The sequence below is a fragment of the Macrobrachium rosenbergii genome, chromosome 51 (assembly GCF_040412425.1).
Source record: "Macrobrachium rosenbergii isolate ZJJX-2024 chromosome 51, ASM4041242v1, whole genome shotgun sequence".
Taxonomy (NCBI): Eukaryota; Metazoa; Arthropoda; class Malacostraca; order Decapoda; family Palaemonidae; genus Macrobrachium; species Macrobrachium rosenbergii.
This window is the reverse complement of record NC_089791.1, coordinates 18547279-18565143: the sequence shown is the minus strand read 5'-3', so window position 1 is coordinate 18565143 and position 17865 is coordinate 18547279. Positions and strand designations below refer to the sequence as shown.

Sequence of the window (17865 nt, the reverse complement as noted above, 5' to 3'; positions counted from 1 at the left end):
GGATGATCAACATACCATTTTGCAGTCCTCTAGCCTCATTAGTTTTTAAGATCAGAGGGAGGACAGAAAAAGTGCAGATGGACAGACAAAGCCGGCAAATAGTTTTCTTTTTAGAAAACTAAAAGCAAACGATATAGAACCAAAAGTCTTCACAGTGAAAACTTTCTGATAGACCAGAATTACATATTTAGCGAATTATCTTTGGTAGTCGAGAAAAACAGGAAACATTTTTAACAAAATCCACCATATTTTATTTTATTTCAGCATTTCATTATTGAAATCAGAATTTTATTGCAGATTCACGCAGATTAGGACTTGAACACATGCCAAAACAAAAACAGGCAGATTAAGAATTAGGCTTCGAAATGGCAGAGAAAAATTAACAGATTAAGAATAACACCTAGAAGCCGCAGAGAAATATAAGCAAATAAAACAAGTAAAAAATGCGCCGAGCAATCGAGTTTTCTGTACAGCTGCTACGGCGTCTAATCAAGGCCACCGAATCTAGATCTATCTTTCGGTGGTCTCCGTATAATGCTGTATGAGCCACGGTCCATGAAACTTTAATCACGTCTCCGTGGTGGCCTATCCTGTATCGTTGCCAGAAGCACGATTGTGGCTAACGTTAACCTTAAATAAAATAAAAACTACTGAGGCTAGAAGACTGCAATTTGGCATGTTTGATGATTGGAGGGTGGATGATCAACGCACCAATTTGCAGCCCTCTAGCCTCCGAAGTTTTTAAGATGTGAGGGCGGACAGCATAAAGTGCGGACGGCAGACAAAGCCGGCACAAGTTTTCTTTTACAGAAAACTAAAAAAGAGTGTGAAAAGTGTCGCTGAACAGCCATTTTCCCCTAAATTGACATCCACCCAAACATGTCCATGAAAAAAGGTAAATAGCTCATTCCCTTTAGCCCTCCCCCCAATGCCGACTCAGGAATGAAGTCTGGTAACGGAAAGAAGGAAAAGGAAAAGTCGTCCCATGAGAGGCGGAAAAGTCGTCCCATGACGGATACGAAGGACAAACATTTCTTTCCCGGGCCAGGACGCTGCCAGACACGACATCGTAGAAGAATTAATGAGTAAATTTAGGAACATATCGAATATACTTTTTTCTTTAATTTTTAGTGTCTGATGCTTTTGCGGTTTTTAACGAGGCCTTATCTAGACGTATTTTTATTTTCATAGGTAGACGGAACTGAACGCCTTTCGCTTTAAATTGGAACGCTTGGAGTTTTATTTGAAAGATGTTGCGCACTGCTGCGCTTCTTTCCATGACAGCAGTAATGCTTTATGCGGTGCATGAACGCTAAATGTTTTGTAGGACTTTTACTGCTTTCGTGACACACACACGCATATATATATATGTATATATTCTTTTTCACACTTTTTGGATACGGTCGTCACTACAAAGCCTGAGATCCAAATGCAAGGAAATTAAGAATTTCTGTATATTCTTGCATTCGGATCTCAGGCTTTTTAGTGACAAGCGTATCAAAAAGGGGTGAAGAATTCAACAAGTAGTTTATATATATAATATATATATATATGGATATCATATAAAACTGGATATATTATAATATATATATATATATATATATATATATAATATATATATATATATATATATTCTATATATATATATATATATATATACAAACACACTAACTGGACCTCATTAAAACTGGATAAATTCTAGCGGAGATATTTATTCAGGAAAAGTTTACAAACTTTCTAACTGAAAGTCCTGTTAGTGGAATAAATATATATATATCTCATTTTAATATATATATATAAATATTTATATATATATATATATATATATATATATATATATATATATATATATATATATATATATATGTGTATGTGTGTGTGTGTGTGTGTGTGTGTGTGTGTGTGTATAATTATCAAAGATTTTTAGCAAACGTTCCTTAAAAGAAGCTGTCGTTTTTCCAAGTACAATTTATCCTCCTTCGTATGTTTCTGTGAACTCGGTAAACTCTTATACCTATACAAACGAGAAACAAAATACGACATTAGCAAAGTTCGTTTTGTGGACTCTCAAGTATGGGAGTTGTTTTACGAGATACTGTGTACCCGCCCTAGCTATAATGTTCTTGCGTCCTTTCCCGTCCTCGCAATAGAATGTTTTACACTGCTATCAAGCATCCATCGATGTCTTTGCTTCTCCTGTCCTTCAAATGTTTTACTGTCGTTCTTGCTCACCATTTCTGGATGTCTCAGTGCCACCCTTGTTACTTCCTGTTGAGTCTATCAATTCTTCACACCGATTACAATGGTTCCACGTGTACAGGTAATATACAGTATATGTATATATATATATATATATATATATATATATATATATATATATATATATATATATATATATATATATATAAATATGTTCAAATCCTGCCTTTATGAAGGTATATAGGAGGATTTCTGTATGATTCTGTTTACGGTTAATTCCCAAGGAGAAGTAAATTCCATGTTAATGTGTTATTTGCGGGTATGAAGGTGTCATTTGTAAAATTATTGAAAATTTCGGACCGGTTAGGGTTGCATGTCCCAGGAAAAATCCAGAATCTGTCTTCAGATATTCTCTCTCTCTCTCTCTCTCTCTCTCTCTCTCTCTCTCTCTCTCTCTCTCTCTCTCTCTCTCTCTCTCTCTCACCTGAATAAGCCAATGATATCCTTTTCGAGCTCCGTGAGGTCACTGGAGACATGGTGAGCGTGAATTTCACAGATGAATTTGGGCAGGCAAGCGTGTAGGTCGAAGTGGAACGCTGTGGTTCGGATATAAATCTCTGCAAACAGAAGAATATGGTCAAGAATTTCTTTCGTGAAACCTGAGTCATAATAACAAAATAAATTGGAATCTATACAGTAAACATGACTTTTATGCCGGTATGATATATGTCTCAGTTTTGAGTTTCTTTAAAGATTATGGTTACATTGCCCGTTTGATTTAATAAAAGGTTTCTAGAATTTTTCTAATGATGCAGTTATAATTTTTACTGAAATATGTTTATGAGAGGGTATCTTCCCTGAATTCTGAACTATTATGACGGAAATTTGAAATATAAGGCGTTAAAACATTAAATGAAGATATGAACATGAAAAGAACCAGACAACTAAAGGTGTATACATAAAACACCTTATGGAGGAGGGTAAAACCAAATGAGCATGTCGTTTCAACATAAAAACAACGTGACAAATAAAGATGTATACATAACCTCCTTAGAGGAAGGAGAGTAAAACCAAATGAGCTTGTCGTTTCGACATGAAAACAACCAGACGAATAAAGACTATACATAACCTCCTTTGTGGAGGAGGGGAAAACGAAATGAGCTTGTCGTTTCAACATGAAAACAACCAGACAAATTGAGATGAATGCAGAACCTCCTTTATGGAGGAGAGTAAAACTAAAGGAGCTTGATTCTTACGTGACTTTCCCTTGAAAGTTTTGGCGAAGTAGGCCTCGTCGTCGTCCTCGTGTTCATCGTCTGCCTCTTCGTCGCGAAGTAAATGGCCGTAATCTCGCTTGAGCTTCGACGTCTCCTGCTGCAGGAGCTTTGACTTCTTGGTGTCGTCCTCCAGGGCTCCCAGGGACCGACCCAGGCGGCGCGCTGCTGACTGTGGAGGGAATGTCTGGATTATTCGAGGTTTGAGTAGGATTTATGGGCTATTATTATTATTATTATTATTATTATTATTATTATTATTATTTATTATTATTATTATACCCTCTGCCGACTGTGGAGGCAATGTCTGAATTAATCGAGGTTTGAGTAGGGTTTATGGGCTTTATTATTATTATTATTATTATTATTATTATTATTATTATTATTATTATACCCTCTGCCGACTGTGGAGGCAATGTCTGGAATTAATCGAGGTTTGAGGGGATTTATGATTATTATTATTATTATTATTATTATATTATTATTATTATTATTATTATTATCTGCTGACTGTGGAGGAATGTCTGACTGTCGAGGTTTTAATAGGATTTATGGGCTATTATTATTATTATTATTATTATGTATTATTATTATTATTATTATTATTATTATATGTAGTATACCCTCTGCTGACTGTGGAGGGAATGTCTGAATTAATCGAGGTTTTAATAGGATTTATGGGCTATTATTATTATTATTATTATTATTATTATTATTATTATTATTATTATTATTATTATTATTATTATATGTGCTGACTGTGGAGGAATGTCTGAATTCGAGGTTTGAGTATTTATGGGCTATTATTATTATTATTATTATTATTATTATTATTATTATTATTATTATTATTATTATTATTATTATTATTATTATTATATTATTAGTATACCCTCTGCTGACTGTGGAGGAATGTCTGAATTAATCGAGGTTTTAATAGGATTTATGGGCTATTATTATTATTATTATTATTATTATTATTATTATTATTATTATTATTATTATTATTATATATTCTGCTGACTGTGGAGGGAATGTCTGAATTAATCGAGGTTTTAATAGGATTTATGGGCCTATTATTATTATTATTATTATTATTATTATTATTATTATTATTATTATTATTATTATTATTATTATTATATGTAGTATACCCTCTGCTGACTGTGGAGGGAATGTCTGAATTAATCGAGGTTTGAGTAGGATTTATGGGCTATTATTATTATTATTATTATTATTATTATTATTATTATTATTATTATATAGTATACCCTCTGCTGACTGTGGAGGGAATGTCTGATAATTTTTAATAGGATTTATGGGCTATTATTATTATTATTATTATTATTATTATTATTATTATTATTATTATTATTATTATTATATGTAGTATACCCTCTGCTGACTGTGGAGGAATGTCTGAATTAATCGAGTTTGAGTAGGATTTATGGGCTACTGTTATTATTATTATTATTATTATTATTATTATTATTAGTATACCCTCTGCTGACTGTGGAGGGAATGTCTGAATGTTTGAGTAGGATTTATGGGCTACTGTTATTATTATTATTATTATTATTATTATTATTATTATTATTATTATTATTATTATTATTATTATAACCTCTGCTGACTGTGGAGGAATGTCTGCTCTCGATGTTGAATCGGTCCTCTATGCTTAGTAGACCTCTCCCTCCTTCCTTTCGTGTTATGTATAGTCTGTCTGTACTTGTTCATGGGTGTAGTGCTTTGTGTATTGTCATGTGTTTCCTAGTTTTCTAGTCTATGCTGCGGAGTTCAGCCTTCGTCCACTCCACTACTCCTGCGCTGTATCTGATTACTGGTTCTGCCCATGTGTTTATGGCTGTCGTCATGCTTCCGGCGTTTAGCTTTGACTTGAGTATCGCCCAAGTCTCTGCTTATATTCTTTCCTGGTCGTGTCCTTCATCTCTTGGTGTTTTATATCCTCTCCTTCTTTTATTCCCAGGCAGGGCTGGATTAAGCTGGTGGGAGGCCTGGGGCCCACTCTGGTGGGAGGCCCCCTTTCCAACTCCTATTGCACACACTACAAACTATAGTCTATATATAAACTATATTATAAACTATAGTCTGTATGCAAACTATATTATTAAATTAAAATGTATTGTTTTTATTGGTGGGAGGCCCCCTCTTGGTTGGTAGCCCAGGGCCTAGGCCCCTGGGCATCCCCCCCTTTAATCCGGCCCTGTTCCCAGGTATCTGTATCCTGTCTCGTCTATGTGTTTGATGTTGTTCCCGTCCGGTAGCTTTATCCCCTCAGTGCTTATTATTATTATTATTATTATTATTATTATTATTATTATTATTATTATTATTATTATTATTATTATTATTATGTAAGAACTACCACCAGGGCGAAAATGAAAAACTATTTCTATCACAGTAACCGTGATTATATTCATTTTCATAGGTATCGAAGAACTTTTCCCCGCTTCTGTTGCTACCACTATACTGCAACTATTGCATCTGTTGCTAATACTGTTTTGATATTGACCATAGATATCACCTTCATTATGAGATGTCTCTTTACAAAATACGTGCGTACACTATTCCTGTTTCAACGGACACTATTGTAGATAGTATTTGGACGATGCCTATAGAAATCATCGTTAGTGTTTGAAATCTACATTTACAATAGGTACTACTACTACTACTACTACTACTACTATTGCTGCTATTGACAGAATATTCATTATAATGGTGATATCATTCCTCTTCCCTTTATATGTTTGTGTATGGCCAGTGGCTGTGCACATTTTGCTACTATTATCACGATTAAATGTTCAATGAAACTCGACAGGTGATGTCCGATTGGTAGGCGCTTCTGACTATTCAATTAAGACAGGAGTTTCCTTGGTAATGGCCTACGGGTGCGGAGATTAGTTCTAATAGACGAGAGAGAGAGAGAGAGAGAGAGAGAGAGAGAGAGAGATGAGAGAGAGAAGCTATTGAAAAGATCAGTATTCTGTGTATGAGATGAGAAAATACAGTTGTATTCGTTGTAAGGGAAAATATGAATAAAAGTGAATAGTTATGCAAGATGAGAGAGAGAGAGAGAGAGAGATGAAGCAATTGAAAAGATCAATATTCTGTGTATGAGACGAGGAAAATACAATTGTATTCGTTGTGAGGAAAAATATGAATAAAAGTGAATAGTTATGCAAGACAAGACAATTGAAAAGAGAGAGAGAGAAAATACAATTGTATTCGAGAGAGAAAAAGATGAATAAAGTGAGAGAGAGAGATGAAGCAATTGAAAAGATCAATATCCTGTGTATGAGACGAGGAAAATACAATTGTATCCGTTGTGAGGGAAAATATGAGAGAGAAGAGAGAGAGAGAGAGAGAGAGAGAGAGAGAGAGAGAGAGAGAGAGGTGTTATGGAGCAATTGAGAAGATCAATGTACTGTAAATGAGACGAGGAAAAATATCGTTGAAGTCGTTATAAAAGAAAATAAGCCGGCATGACTGTGCAAGACAGACACACAGACAGACAGAGGGAGAGAATAGGAACAGTGGAAAATATGTAAAAAAAAAAAAAAAAGGCTAATGAGAGAGTTTTACAAAGTATTTTGACGTCATAGACCTATCAGCCAGGTGTACGAAGAAGGCTCGACACTCGTGGGACTTTCTCCGATAATTAGAAAGAAAACCTCAGCTCTGACGTCATGAACCAGAAGTTAAAGAATGCGGCTGTTTATTAATGATGAGTATCTGTAGATAGCACTAACTTACAAGTCAGTGAATAATCTCACATGCAGGTCCTTCGTTCTTTCTTCCCAACCTCCGCGTAGGGGGCTAGTGCCGTCAGTGCACCGTGTAGGCGTTACTTTAGGTTCTTTGCAGCGTCCATTCGGCCCCTAGCTGCAACACCTTTCGGTCCTTTTACTGTACCTCCTTTCATATTCTCTTTCTTCCGTCTTACTTTCCACCTTCTCCTGACAATTGATTCATAGTGCAACTGCTTTGAGGTTTTCCTCCTGTTAAACCTCTCAAACCTTTTACTGTCAATTTGCGTTTCAGCAACGAATGACCTTATACGTCCCAGCGTTTGGCCTTTGGCCTAAATTCTGTATTCAGTTCAGTTCTTCCCAACCTGCTTTGTTGTATTTCGGTAATGGCTTGACCACGGAGAGGTTGTTTTTAGGTCATTTTAAAAGAAAGGTGAAAGTCGACCTCCGCAAGGGCTTAAGGCAGAGATACATTTTCGATGTCAGTCCCAAGGTTTTAATGTTACCAAAGAATGTCTTGGTATAAACATTTTATTACTAGTTTCTTGATAACGCCTTGTCTTTTCATTTTAATTGATTAGTTTGTTTTATTACCATGTTAATGAAGAAAAACAGCGAGATATTTAAGTTGTACTAGACTTGTTATATTCAGTTAATGTATTTATAACCACAGCCAAACTCGCTAACGAATGAATTTGCCCTATAGGTGTGAAAACGAAACATTTGATGATCTAAATACAATAATAATTCTCTGCATTTTTCTTTTCTTTTTCGACGGAAGTAAACGGAGACCCTACGAACTGACCTAAATATGCTTTTGTACCCTACGACATTCCGCTCACTATTTTTTATGCCCTTTGTACTATCTACTGTGAAACGAACCCATGTCATCACCTAACCTTGAACCCGCATTTGACCTTCCCCGGAGAAACGGCAAGACCCAGACAGCCTATGGCCCCAAAAACAAGGTTGCCCTGCAAATGACGGACGACATGACTTTGCTCCTGGTTCCTCAGTGGTCATCCTCTTTGACTTAATATCCCATTCCCCTTCCCCTACTCCCACCCCAATCCCCCCACACACACAAAAAAATATAAAAGTTCTTTACGGAGGTCCTGATCAAGTCTCGAGTCCTTAGGGTTATTCTCTTCGAGTTCGTGTTGATTAAGAGATGAAACTTCAGATCATGCTCTTGTTTTTCAAGTAACTGAGTAAAGATGCCCTATAAAAAAAAAACCCGCCTGCATTATCTTCCTTGGAAGTCTTTCTGTGACACTAGGGATGATCTTACCGAGGATGTTACTTGACACCACCCACCCCCCATAGGAAAATATAAAAAATAAGAATGACATCCGACTTACCTTGACGGAGGATCTGACTCCACTCTGCGAGTCCCTGGGGTCATCATCCTCGAGCCAAGACGACAAAAGCAGCAACGCAGACATGATCAGGACGATTGCGATACGGCGATTCCTCTCAGGACCCATTGTCTCCTGCGGGACGTTTGAACAGTTGAAGTGACTTATAAGACCCCTTCTCTCTCTCTCTCTCTCTCTCTCTCTCCTTGCGTGCAGGAACCCCTTCGTTCCGGTCCCATCTGCGATTCAGTCTTTTGAAAATATTCTAAGTAAATTTGCGTAATTATGAAAACTTCTTAGGCAATTTTCTAATAAGATTATGTGCTTCATTCAAAGTCTTACAAAATATCTTAATCCGGAGCATTCGGTTGAAAGTCTTTAGTTAATTTCTTTTAGTGCAGACCCAGTGATCATTTCACGAGCCATTTGGAAGTTGGATAATGGGTTCATAAATACCTTACAAAAACTGGATTTTACTGACTTCAGTCTTTCTACATTTATGTGGACTGGAATTTCTCTTAGGCAATAGAGTTGCGTGAGGATCTAGAATGCCTTAAAATGAAAGCACTACAAAACATTAAATGAATTTTATATTAAAAATATGAAAATTTTCTTCGTCGGTTGATATCACTGTCGATCCTGCAGTCACGCAGCGTCGCTTTTTACAACCAAAAGTTTAAATACCAATTTCGGTCACGTGGTTATAATCTGGACATTACAATCAACATTCCAATATCCCTATTATCTCACGGTTAAAACAAAAGCAAAAATATTCGTCGACAGAGGCTGTCGCAGACGGGATGTGTGGATGGGAGGGGCCTGCGCACCTAACCCCACAGGGCAAAATAACAAAGGAACGAGACACAATAATAATGGAAGCGAGTTTTTAGAAGTATTTGACTCTCACCTTGAAATCTGTCGCTCGGCTGGGTGTGAGGCGGGCGGACAGCCTGTCTTGTAGTCTGGATAGGGTTAGATCGACGTCTGTGGCTTCACTAGACCTTGTATTTTTTCTCTCTCTACCTCTCGGTCTCTCCCTCTTTTTTTTCAGTGTAGGTTCCCGTCTCGCTCTTGATAATATAAATAAACTGGTAAATATGATGGCTCTAGGTAGATCTCACATGGCTTGGAGCTCTGTTGCTAATCGACAGGCAGAGAAGTTCTGATTAAGCTCGGCAGCGTTCATTGCGTCCCTAAAACAGCTGAAGCTCTCGTACAGTTCAACAAACAACAACGCGTGGAACGTGATGTAATTCACAAATTAGTGGTTTTCTCGACAGAAACCATCCCAGAGACTTTCACTTTCCTCGGGTGATTTTTTTTCCTTAATCCACCCAGTTTTGTAACTTACGAGTCGATTTCTGTTCTTTTTCGTTTTATTTGAGTTCATTGAGTGGCTATGAATTTCGACTCGAACAACCTCGAGCAAAGAATAGCTGAAACCAACAAAACATTATGTTTATTCCTTGTTCAAATATAGTGAATGTGGAAGTACTTTGGAGCTTAGGCATATGTTGAAAGAGGTTCTTTGATAAATAAAGATATGTTTATATGGCTACACAAATTGTTAATTTCTAAACACAAACATCTACAAGGGTATCATATAAGAGAAAAATGGTTGCAGTCAATGAATCGGCACCTTCAAAAAACAAGTATTAAATGCGCCGAAGAAACTTCGGCGCAATCGAGTTTTCTGTACAGCGTATAATGCTGTGTAAAACTCTCAGCCGCGGACCATGAAACTCTCAGCCGCGGCACATGGAACTTTCAGCCACGGCCCGGTGGTGGCCTGTGTTGTTGGCAACTATAGCGATGCCAGACGCACGATATGGCTAACTTTAACTTAGATAAAATAAAAACTACTGAGGCTACAGGGCTGGAATTTGGTATGTTTGATGATTGGAGGGTGGATGATCAACATAACAATTTGCAGCCCTCTAGCCTCAGAAGTTTTTAAGATTTGAGGGCGGACAGAAAAAATGAAGACGGACAAACAAATAGCCTTTACTGTAGTTTTCTTTTACAGAAAACTAAAAGCGCACATGGTAGGATAATCTAGTTCATTTCCGAATAATCCGAAAGAGTGTTTGAAGAAACACAAAGTTTATTAAGCGTCACTGTCAAAAACGACATATGTTCGGTTGCCCATCGTGTGTGTCATATGGTCAGGTGGGCGGTACATGATTCATCTGCTAAAGTATGATTGCAGCAGTGACTGTGCGGTTACTTTTCCACCTGTCTGGGGAAACTGGTTCATGTTGATTTTTATATAAACTTATATATATATATATATATATATATATATATATATATATATATATATATATATATATATATACTATATATATATATATATATATAAATATATGCATATATATATACATATATGTATATATATATGTATATGTATATAATGTATATAAATGCACAATATATATATATATATATATATATATATATATATATATATATATATATATATATATATATATGTAGAATCTACTGGTCACTTTTTACAGATACATATGTAATTGTAATAGCCACAATGCCCTCTTAACTTTCAATTCTTCTTTTTGAGATAGTGCTTGTCACTACAAAGCCTGAAGATCCCAGTGCAAGAAATATGAAGAAATTCTGACGTGTGTTGCAGGAAACGAATCCGGGTACCTCGTTCTGATTAGCGGACCCGGTTCGTTTCCCGCTATCGCACATCAAAATTTCTTCATATTTCTTTGCACTTGGATCTTAAGGCTTTAGTGACAAGTTAAGAATCCAAAAAAAGCACCGAGGAATTTATATATTAAGAGGGCAATGTATATTATTATATATATATATATATATATATATATATATATATATATATATATATATATATATATATATATATATATATATATATATATATATATATTCCTCTTGCATCTATACACACACACACACACATATATATATATATATGTGTGTGTGTGTGTGTGTATAGATGCAACAGAGAAATTCCGTGGAAATTCGAGTCGAATGAGGAACAGGTAGACCAGTAATTGAGAAAACATTTTTTATTGCGACTAGTTTCGAGGCTGTAAGTAACCCATCATCAGGCATCTGAAAATAAACACAATTTCTTAAAAAAAACTTACACAAAAATACAAATAAAATCAAATAAAATATATCGGAACTAAATATCTAGAATTAGAATCGAACAGTGCCGTTTAATCTATAAAAGCAACAGTCAGGAGAGGAATGAAAGGCAATACGAAGATAGTTACATAAGTAAAGATAGAAAAAGGGGATCAACTGACCGTTCATAATTAGAGTGATGTTTTTCTCTGGTGGTATATAATTTCTCAATTGTGGTAAGCTTTGCTCACTTTTAATTCTCGATATTTAATTCTGATGTATTTTATTTTATTTTATATTTGTATTTCAGTGTGTGTTTTTTAAGAAATTGTGTTTTTTTAGACGCCAGTGATCGATACAATGTCGCAGCCATGAAACCAGTCGCAATAAATATTGTTTGCTCAACTATTGGTCTACCTATTCCTTATATATATATATATATATATATATATATATATATATATATATATATATATTAATATATATATATTTTATATATATATATTAACCTTCTTTTTATGTGTGCATTTGTTTGTATGCATGCATGTACATGCACACTCAAATAAAGAAACACGCAAATAAATATAAATATATATATATATATATATATATATATATATATACTATATATTATATATATATATATGTATTATGTATATTGGATATGTTTATACTGGAGTTTGGATGTACAAGTTTCTTTACTGGAGTGTGGATCTATAATATATACATATACACACACACAAATATATACATATATATATATACATATATATATATATATATATATATATATATATATATATATATATATATATATAAATGTATATGTATATATGTATGTATGTATATGTGTGAATGTATAGTATGTGTATATATGTATATGTATATATATATATATATATATATAGACAGATATGTGTGTGTGAGTGATGTTTATGTGTGTGCGTCCGTTTGCGTTTCTTTATTGGAGTGTGCATCTACATGCATACATACATACAAACATACAAACATAAAATAGAAGGTAAATGTAAGCTCAACAACAAAAGCAACAAACATAAATAAAATTCCATAAACGCCATTCACACCGCAGCCGCATCGAATTTGAAGGCGGCCAATGAATCGATCTTGGGTCATTCAGGGGCATCAGCTTCCGGTGGCCGGACGACCTGACGGTTTCAGCTTTGTCATTTCCCCCTTCATCACTTCAGTCTCCTCACCTCAGCATATCCGTCGAATGGTGACTGAGGCAGCCGCTTGATGTGCATCATCATGCAGCGTGATTGCATACTTGCTTGCGTCACAGATATTCGATGCATACGTCGCTTCTATTTTGGGTGACGTTCTCGTCATCGTTTCGTAAGAGGGGAAATGCACATTGCGCTCTTCTCTTATTTCAACGGTGGTTTTTGAGGGTGGTGTATATTTTCAGTCTTGTTATTGTGTATGTATATGTATGTGTATGTGTACATATATATAGCACACTTTTCGTTCCAGCTATATATATATATATATATATATATATATATATATATATATATATATATATATATATATATATATATATATATTATATATATATATATATATATATATATATATATATATATATATATATCTATATGTAATCTATATGTGTACATATATGTAGCATACTTTTTCGTTCTGAGCTATATATATATATATATATATATATATATATATATATATATATATATATATATATATATATATATATATATATATATATATATATATATATATATATATATATATATATATATATATATATATACACTATATATAGCGCCATGCAACAAAATGTGTGATATATATATGTATATATATAGAATTATGTATACATATACATATATTCTTTGAAGTCCCCGGAGTCTTCTTGTCGCAAAAGAAAAAGGACCTCTGATCGGCGCTGATGATTAAGGTCCTTAACACTGCTTACGAAAATGGTAACAATAATGTATTTAAAACAGATTCAGATGTTTAATACTGAAACGGGAGTTTATAATTACGTGAGGTGTTACCGAATTTCATTAGAGGGAGACATTGGAGATTGCGAGGTGGCAGAAATGTGACAGCGAAGTAGAATGGCTGATGTTTGAAAGTCTCCTGAGGCCCCGTATTGTTCGGTTCGGTTATTTTGAATCCCCAAACTTTGGAATTCTATGCCGTGTTCCATTTCCCTCGTTTCTTATGCTTGTCATGCTTTCAAGAGACGGGTAAATCGCATTTCGGGGTCAACCACCATTTTTAGTTTTCTGTAAAAGAAAACTATAGTGCCGGCTTTGTCTGTCCGTCCACACTTTATTCTGTCTGCACTTTTTCTGTCCGGCCCCAGATCTTAAAAACTAGTGAGGCTAGAGGGCTGCTGATTGGTATGTTGATCATCCACCCTCCATTCATCAAGCATATCAAAATGCAGCCCTCTAGCCTCAGTAGTTTTTATTTTATTTAAGGTTAAAGTTAGCCATAATCGTGCTTCTGGCAACGATAAAAGATAGATCTATTTTCGGTGGCCTTGATTATACGCTATAGCGGCTGTACAGAAAACTCGATTGCGCCGAAGTTTTTTCTGCGCATATTTTACTTGTTATTCGCTTTTCTCTTGCCCCTTTCAGTGGTCTTTACCGTAAAAAAAAAGCTGACCTATAGGCTGTCAAGGATGACTTATAGCCATGATAGTAAATAGATAATCGTAACTTTTCTGCACGGGACTAGAATTATTGTGGCTAGTCCGATGATAGTTGTAGGCAACATATAGGAAATATATATATATGACGAATTGGTAAAATGTGTATCAGAAGGCTCTGAGAGAGAAAATGCACAACAGATTTGGGACAGCCCAGGAAGGCAGCGAGAGCTTCGCAGAAGTTGCGGAACATGTAAATGCTGTGCTGTATCAAGTGAGGCAATATTTAGAGATACAAAAGGTCTGCCAGTCCTAATATGGTCTATGAGAGTAGGATATGAGGTTAAATCATTGTAAAAAGTTGTATATTTTCAATCGATAAGGGAGATGAGAAAAACAATCGTAAAGACACGAAGAGTTGATGTTAACAGTTGGAATAAGTGTGGGGGTGGATCAGTGTTCCAGTTGATTAGAACGAAGAGAGAGAGAGAGAGAGAGAGAGAGAGAGAGAGAGAGAGAGAGAGAGATTCGGCTAGCAAGCGATAGAGGCCAGCAGTCTCAATGCAATATCAAGAAGAGAGCGGTCCTGATCCTACGCAAAGCAGGAAGGCGCTTGCAAAATACGAGCAGGTAATATTACGGTAAATTTAAAGCTCGCGTGAGCCCTGAAGATGAAAATAAGAGGAGCAATGAAAACAGTGGAAAATTAGGCAACGGGGTTTCATCCTTGACTTAACATTTAAAGGATGAATTAAACACTTTTGTGTTTCAACTGTGGAGCCACACCCTTCTTGAGAATATTTTCTTTTTTTTCAATAAAAACTTGTGCACTGTTGGTATGTACTTGATTTCTCACACACAAATGTTTATATGTATATACATACATACATATATATATATAAATGTATATATATATATATATATATATATATATATATATATATATATATATATATGTATATATATATATATATATGTATTCAGTATGTGTACATATGTATATGTATATATATATATGTATATATACGTGTATATGTATAGTATGTATATGCATATATACATTATATGTATGTATATACATATATGCATACATATATACATACATACATATAATGTATATATGTACAGTATGTATATATGTATATATCTTACACACTTGTAGGTATAGTTACTTTTGATACCCATGTTCGATGGGTTCCTCAGTCACATAACTCTGGTTCACCTTGTCTGCCAGTAGATCTGACGCTTCAAACACCATATGTATACAATTGAAGCTGAGGGCATTTTCACCGCTAGTACCTGCCCCGTGAACACAGCCTCTCATCTTGTATGAGGTTGACCTCTTTGGCACGCGTGTACCACTGACCTCCTTTTGCGAAGATTCAGGCTCAAGGTTTCTCTGAGCCGACAGGTAGCACTTCCAGTAGAGCAATTAATTTCGGGTTATTGAAATTTAAAGTCGTAATGCTCCCGAGTTTTTCAAGTTAATAGATGGGTATTTATTGAGGTTAAATTTATTCATTATTGTTCATATTCAGATCGTTATACTCACTGAGTTTTTCAAGTTAATAAATGGATGTTTATTTCAAGTTAATAAATAGATATTCATTGAGTAAATGTATTCGTGATTACTCATGTTCAGATCGTAATGCTCACTGAGTTTTTCAAGTTAATAAATGGATATTTAAGGATAAATTAATCATTATTGTTCACATTCAGATCGTAATATTCACTGAGCTTTTCAAGTTAACAAATGGATATTTATTTCAAGTTAATAAATAAATATTCATTTAGTAAATGTATTCATGATTGTTGATATCCAGATCGTAATGTTCATAGAGTTTTTCAAGTTAATAAATGGATATTTATTGAATATAAATTTGTTCATGATTGTTTATATTCAGATCGTAATACTCACTGAGTTTTTCAAGTTAATAAATGGATATTTATTGAGTATAAATTTATTCATGATTGTTTATATTCAGGTCGTAATACTCACTGAGTTTTAACAAGTTAATAAATAGATATATATTTCAGTATACATTTATTCATAAATGGAAGAATAAAGGAAGCCAATAAATAGCTCATTAAACATCTTCAGTCAACCCTTGAAAAAAAAAAAAAAAAGGTTGAACGCCTGAAACTATTCTGACACTAAGATATATTTAGGACGAAAAAAAAAGTGGTTTTAGTTGTTTCCTAATCTTTTAATATTTTTTTTTTACACCTGAATTCCATTAGACCAAAAGAAGTCGGAGATCCAGAACCACATTCTACCCCGCCTGTATAAATTTGGTCAGGAGAACCCTAACTTCCAGCTACTTCTTGATGGCTTTGACGCAATGGACGCTTATGATGTGACCAGCGTGTTCATATTTTCTCCTTAGAAAATGTTTTCAGGGAGACAAAGTTCGAAATATATATATATACACACACACACACACACACATATATATATATATATATATATATATATATATATATATATATATATATATATATATATATATATATATATATATATATACATACATACATTTATAGGGTTTCCATAAAATCATGGTGCGATTGAAAATACTTGTAGCTTCGTAACTATACATGATAGAATTAATCTGTAAAAAGGGTAAGAAAGCTTGGTGTGTCTAGTTTTCCTGCTCTTGTGTATGTGTTAATATTAAGCCGAAAATACCCCCTTAGTACCGGCTTCATTCTACTTTGGGAACAACTTAGACCCGGTTGGAATTTTAATTAATGAGAACGTCTGTCCTGACCCTGGCAGATTATCAATTATTATTCTTCTTGGGTATTAAGAGATATTTATGGCTATATATATATATATATATATATATATATATATATATATATATATATATATATATATATATATATATATATATATATATATATATATATATTATATACATATATATATATATATATATAGAGAGAGAGAGAGAGAGAGAGAGAGAGAGAGAGAGAGAGAGAGAGAGAGAGATTGACAACCTCTGGAGCCAATCCTTCTTTTTCTAATCTGTGCTCCATTGGAAAAACACATGAAGTTTCTTGTTTTCCTAATCCTTTGTGTCTTTTCTGCATTGTGTGTGTGTGTGTGTTTTTAAAGCATGTGAACGTCAGTCTTTTATATATATATATATATATATATATATATATATATATATATATATATATATATATATATATATATATATATATATATATATATATATGTTTCTTATATGTCTCCATATATATTATATTTGCGACACAATAGCCAATCCTTCTACTTTAATCCGTGTCCATTGTAAAACACATGAAGTTTCTTGTGTCTCCACCAAATTTGCGACACAATACACTTTGTGTCTTTTCTGCGTGTGTGTGTGTGTGTTGTGTGTGTTTTCATGTTAAGCATGTGGAACGTCAGTCTTTTGCCGGTCGCGCGAACAGCTGTTCATTAATTATAACTTTTAGGAATTCCTCCATTCAGTTCCTATTCCGTTCTTTCCTGT

The 17865-nt window shown here is 34.3% G+C and overlaps 2 protein-coding genes across 3 annotated transcripts in view; one reads left to right on the top strand and one right to left on the bottom strand.

Annotated features, from left to right (window-relative positions):
• Positions 1-17865, top strand: part of zetaCOP (COPI coat complex subunit zeta) — a 257001-nt gene that overhangs the window by 167872 nt on the left and 71264 nt on the right. The gene's annotated exons all lie outside the window — the stretch shown is intronic.
• The window catches only part of LOC136833165 (uncharacterized), a 39008-nt gene that overhangs the window by 5957 nt on the left and 15186 nt on the right, over positions 1-17865 (bottom strand). For both annotated transcript variants that reach the window (XM_067094881.1, XM_067094882.1), the window contains exons 2-5: positions 9509-10037; positions 8605-8736; positions 3456-3645; positions 2684-2816 (exon numbers count right to left, since the gene is read on the bottom strand). In XM_067094881.1, the coding sequence (XP_066950982.1) occupies positions 2684-2816; positions 3456-3645; positions 8605-8730 (449 nt within the window). In that variant the 5' untranslated portion in view covers positions 8731-8736; positions 9509-10037. The remainder of the gene's footprint in view (positions 1-2683; positions 2817-3455; positions 3646-8604; positions 8737-9508; positions 10038-17865) is intronic.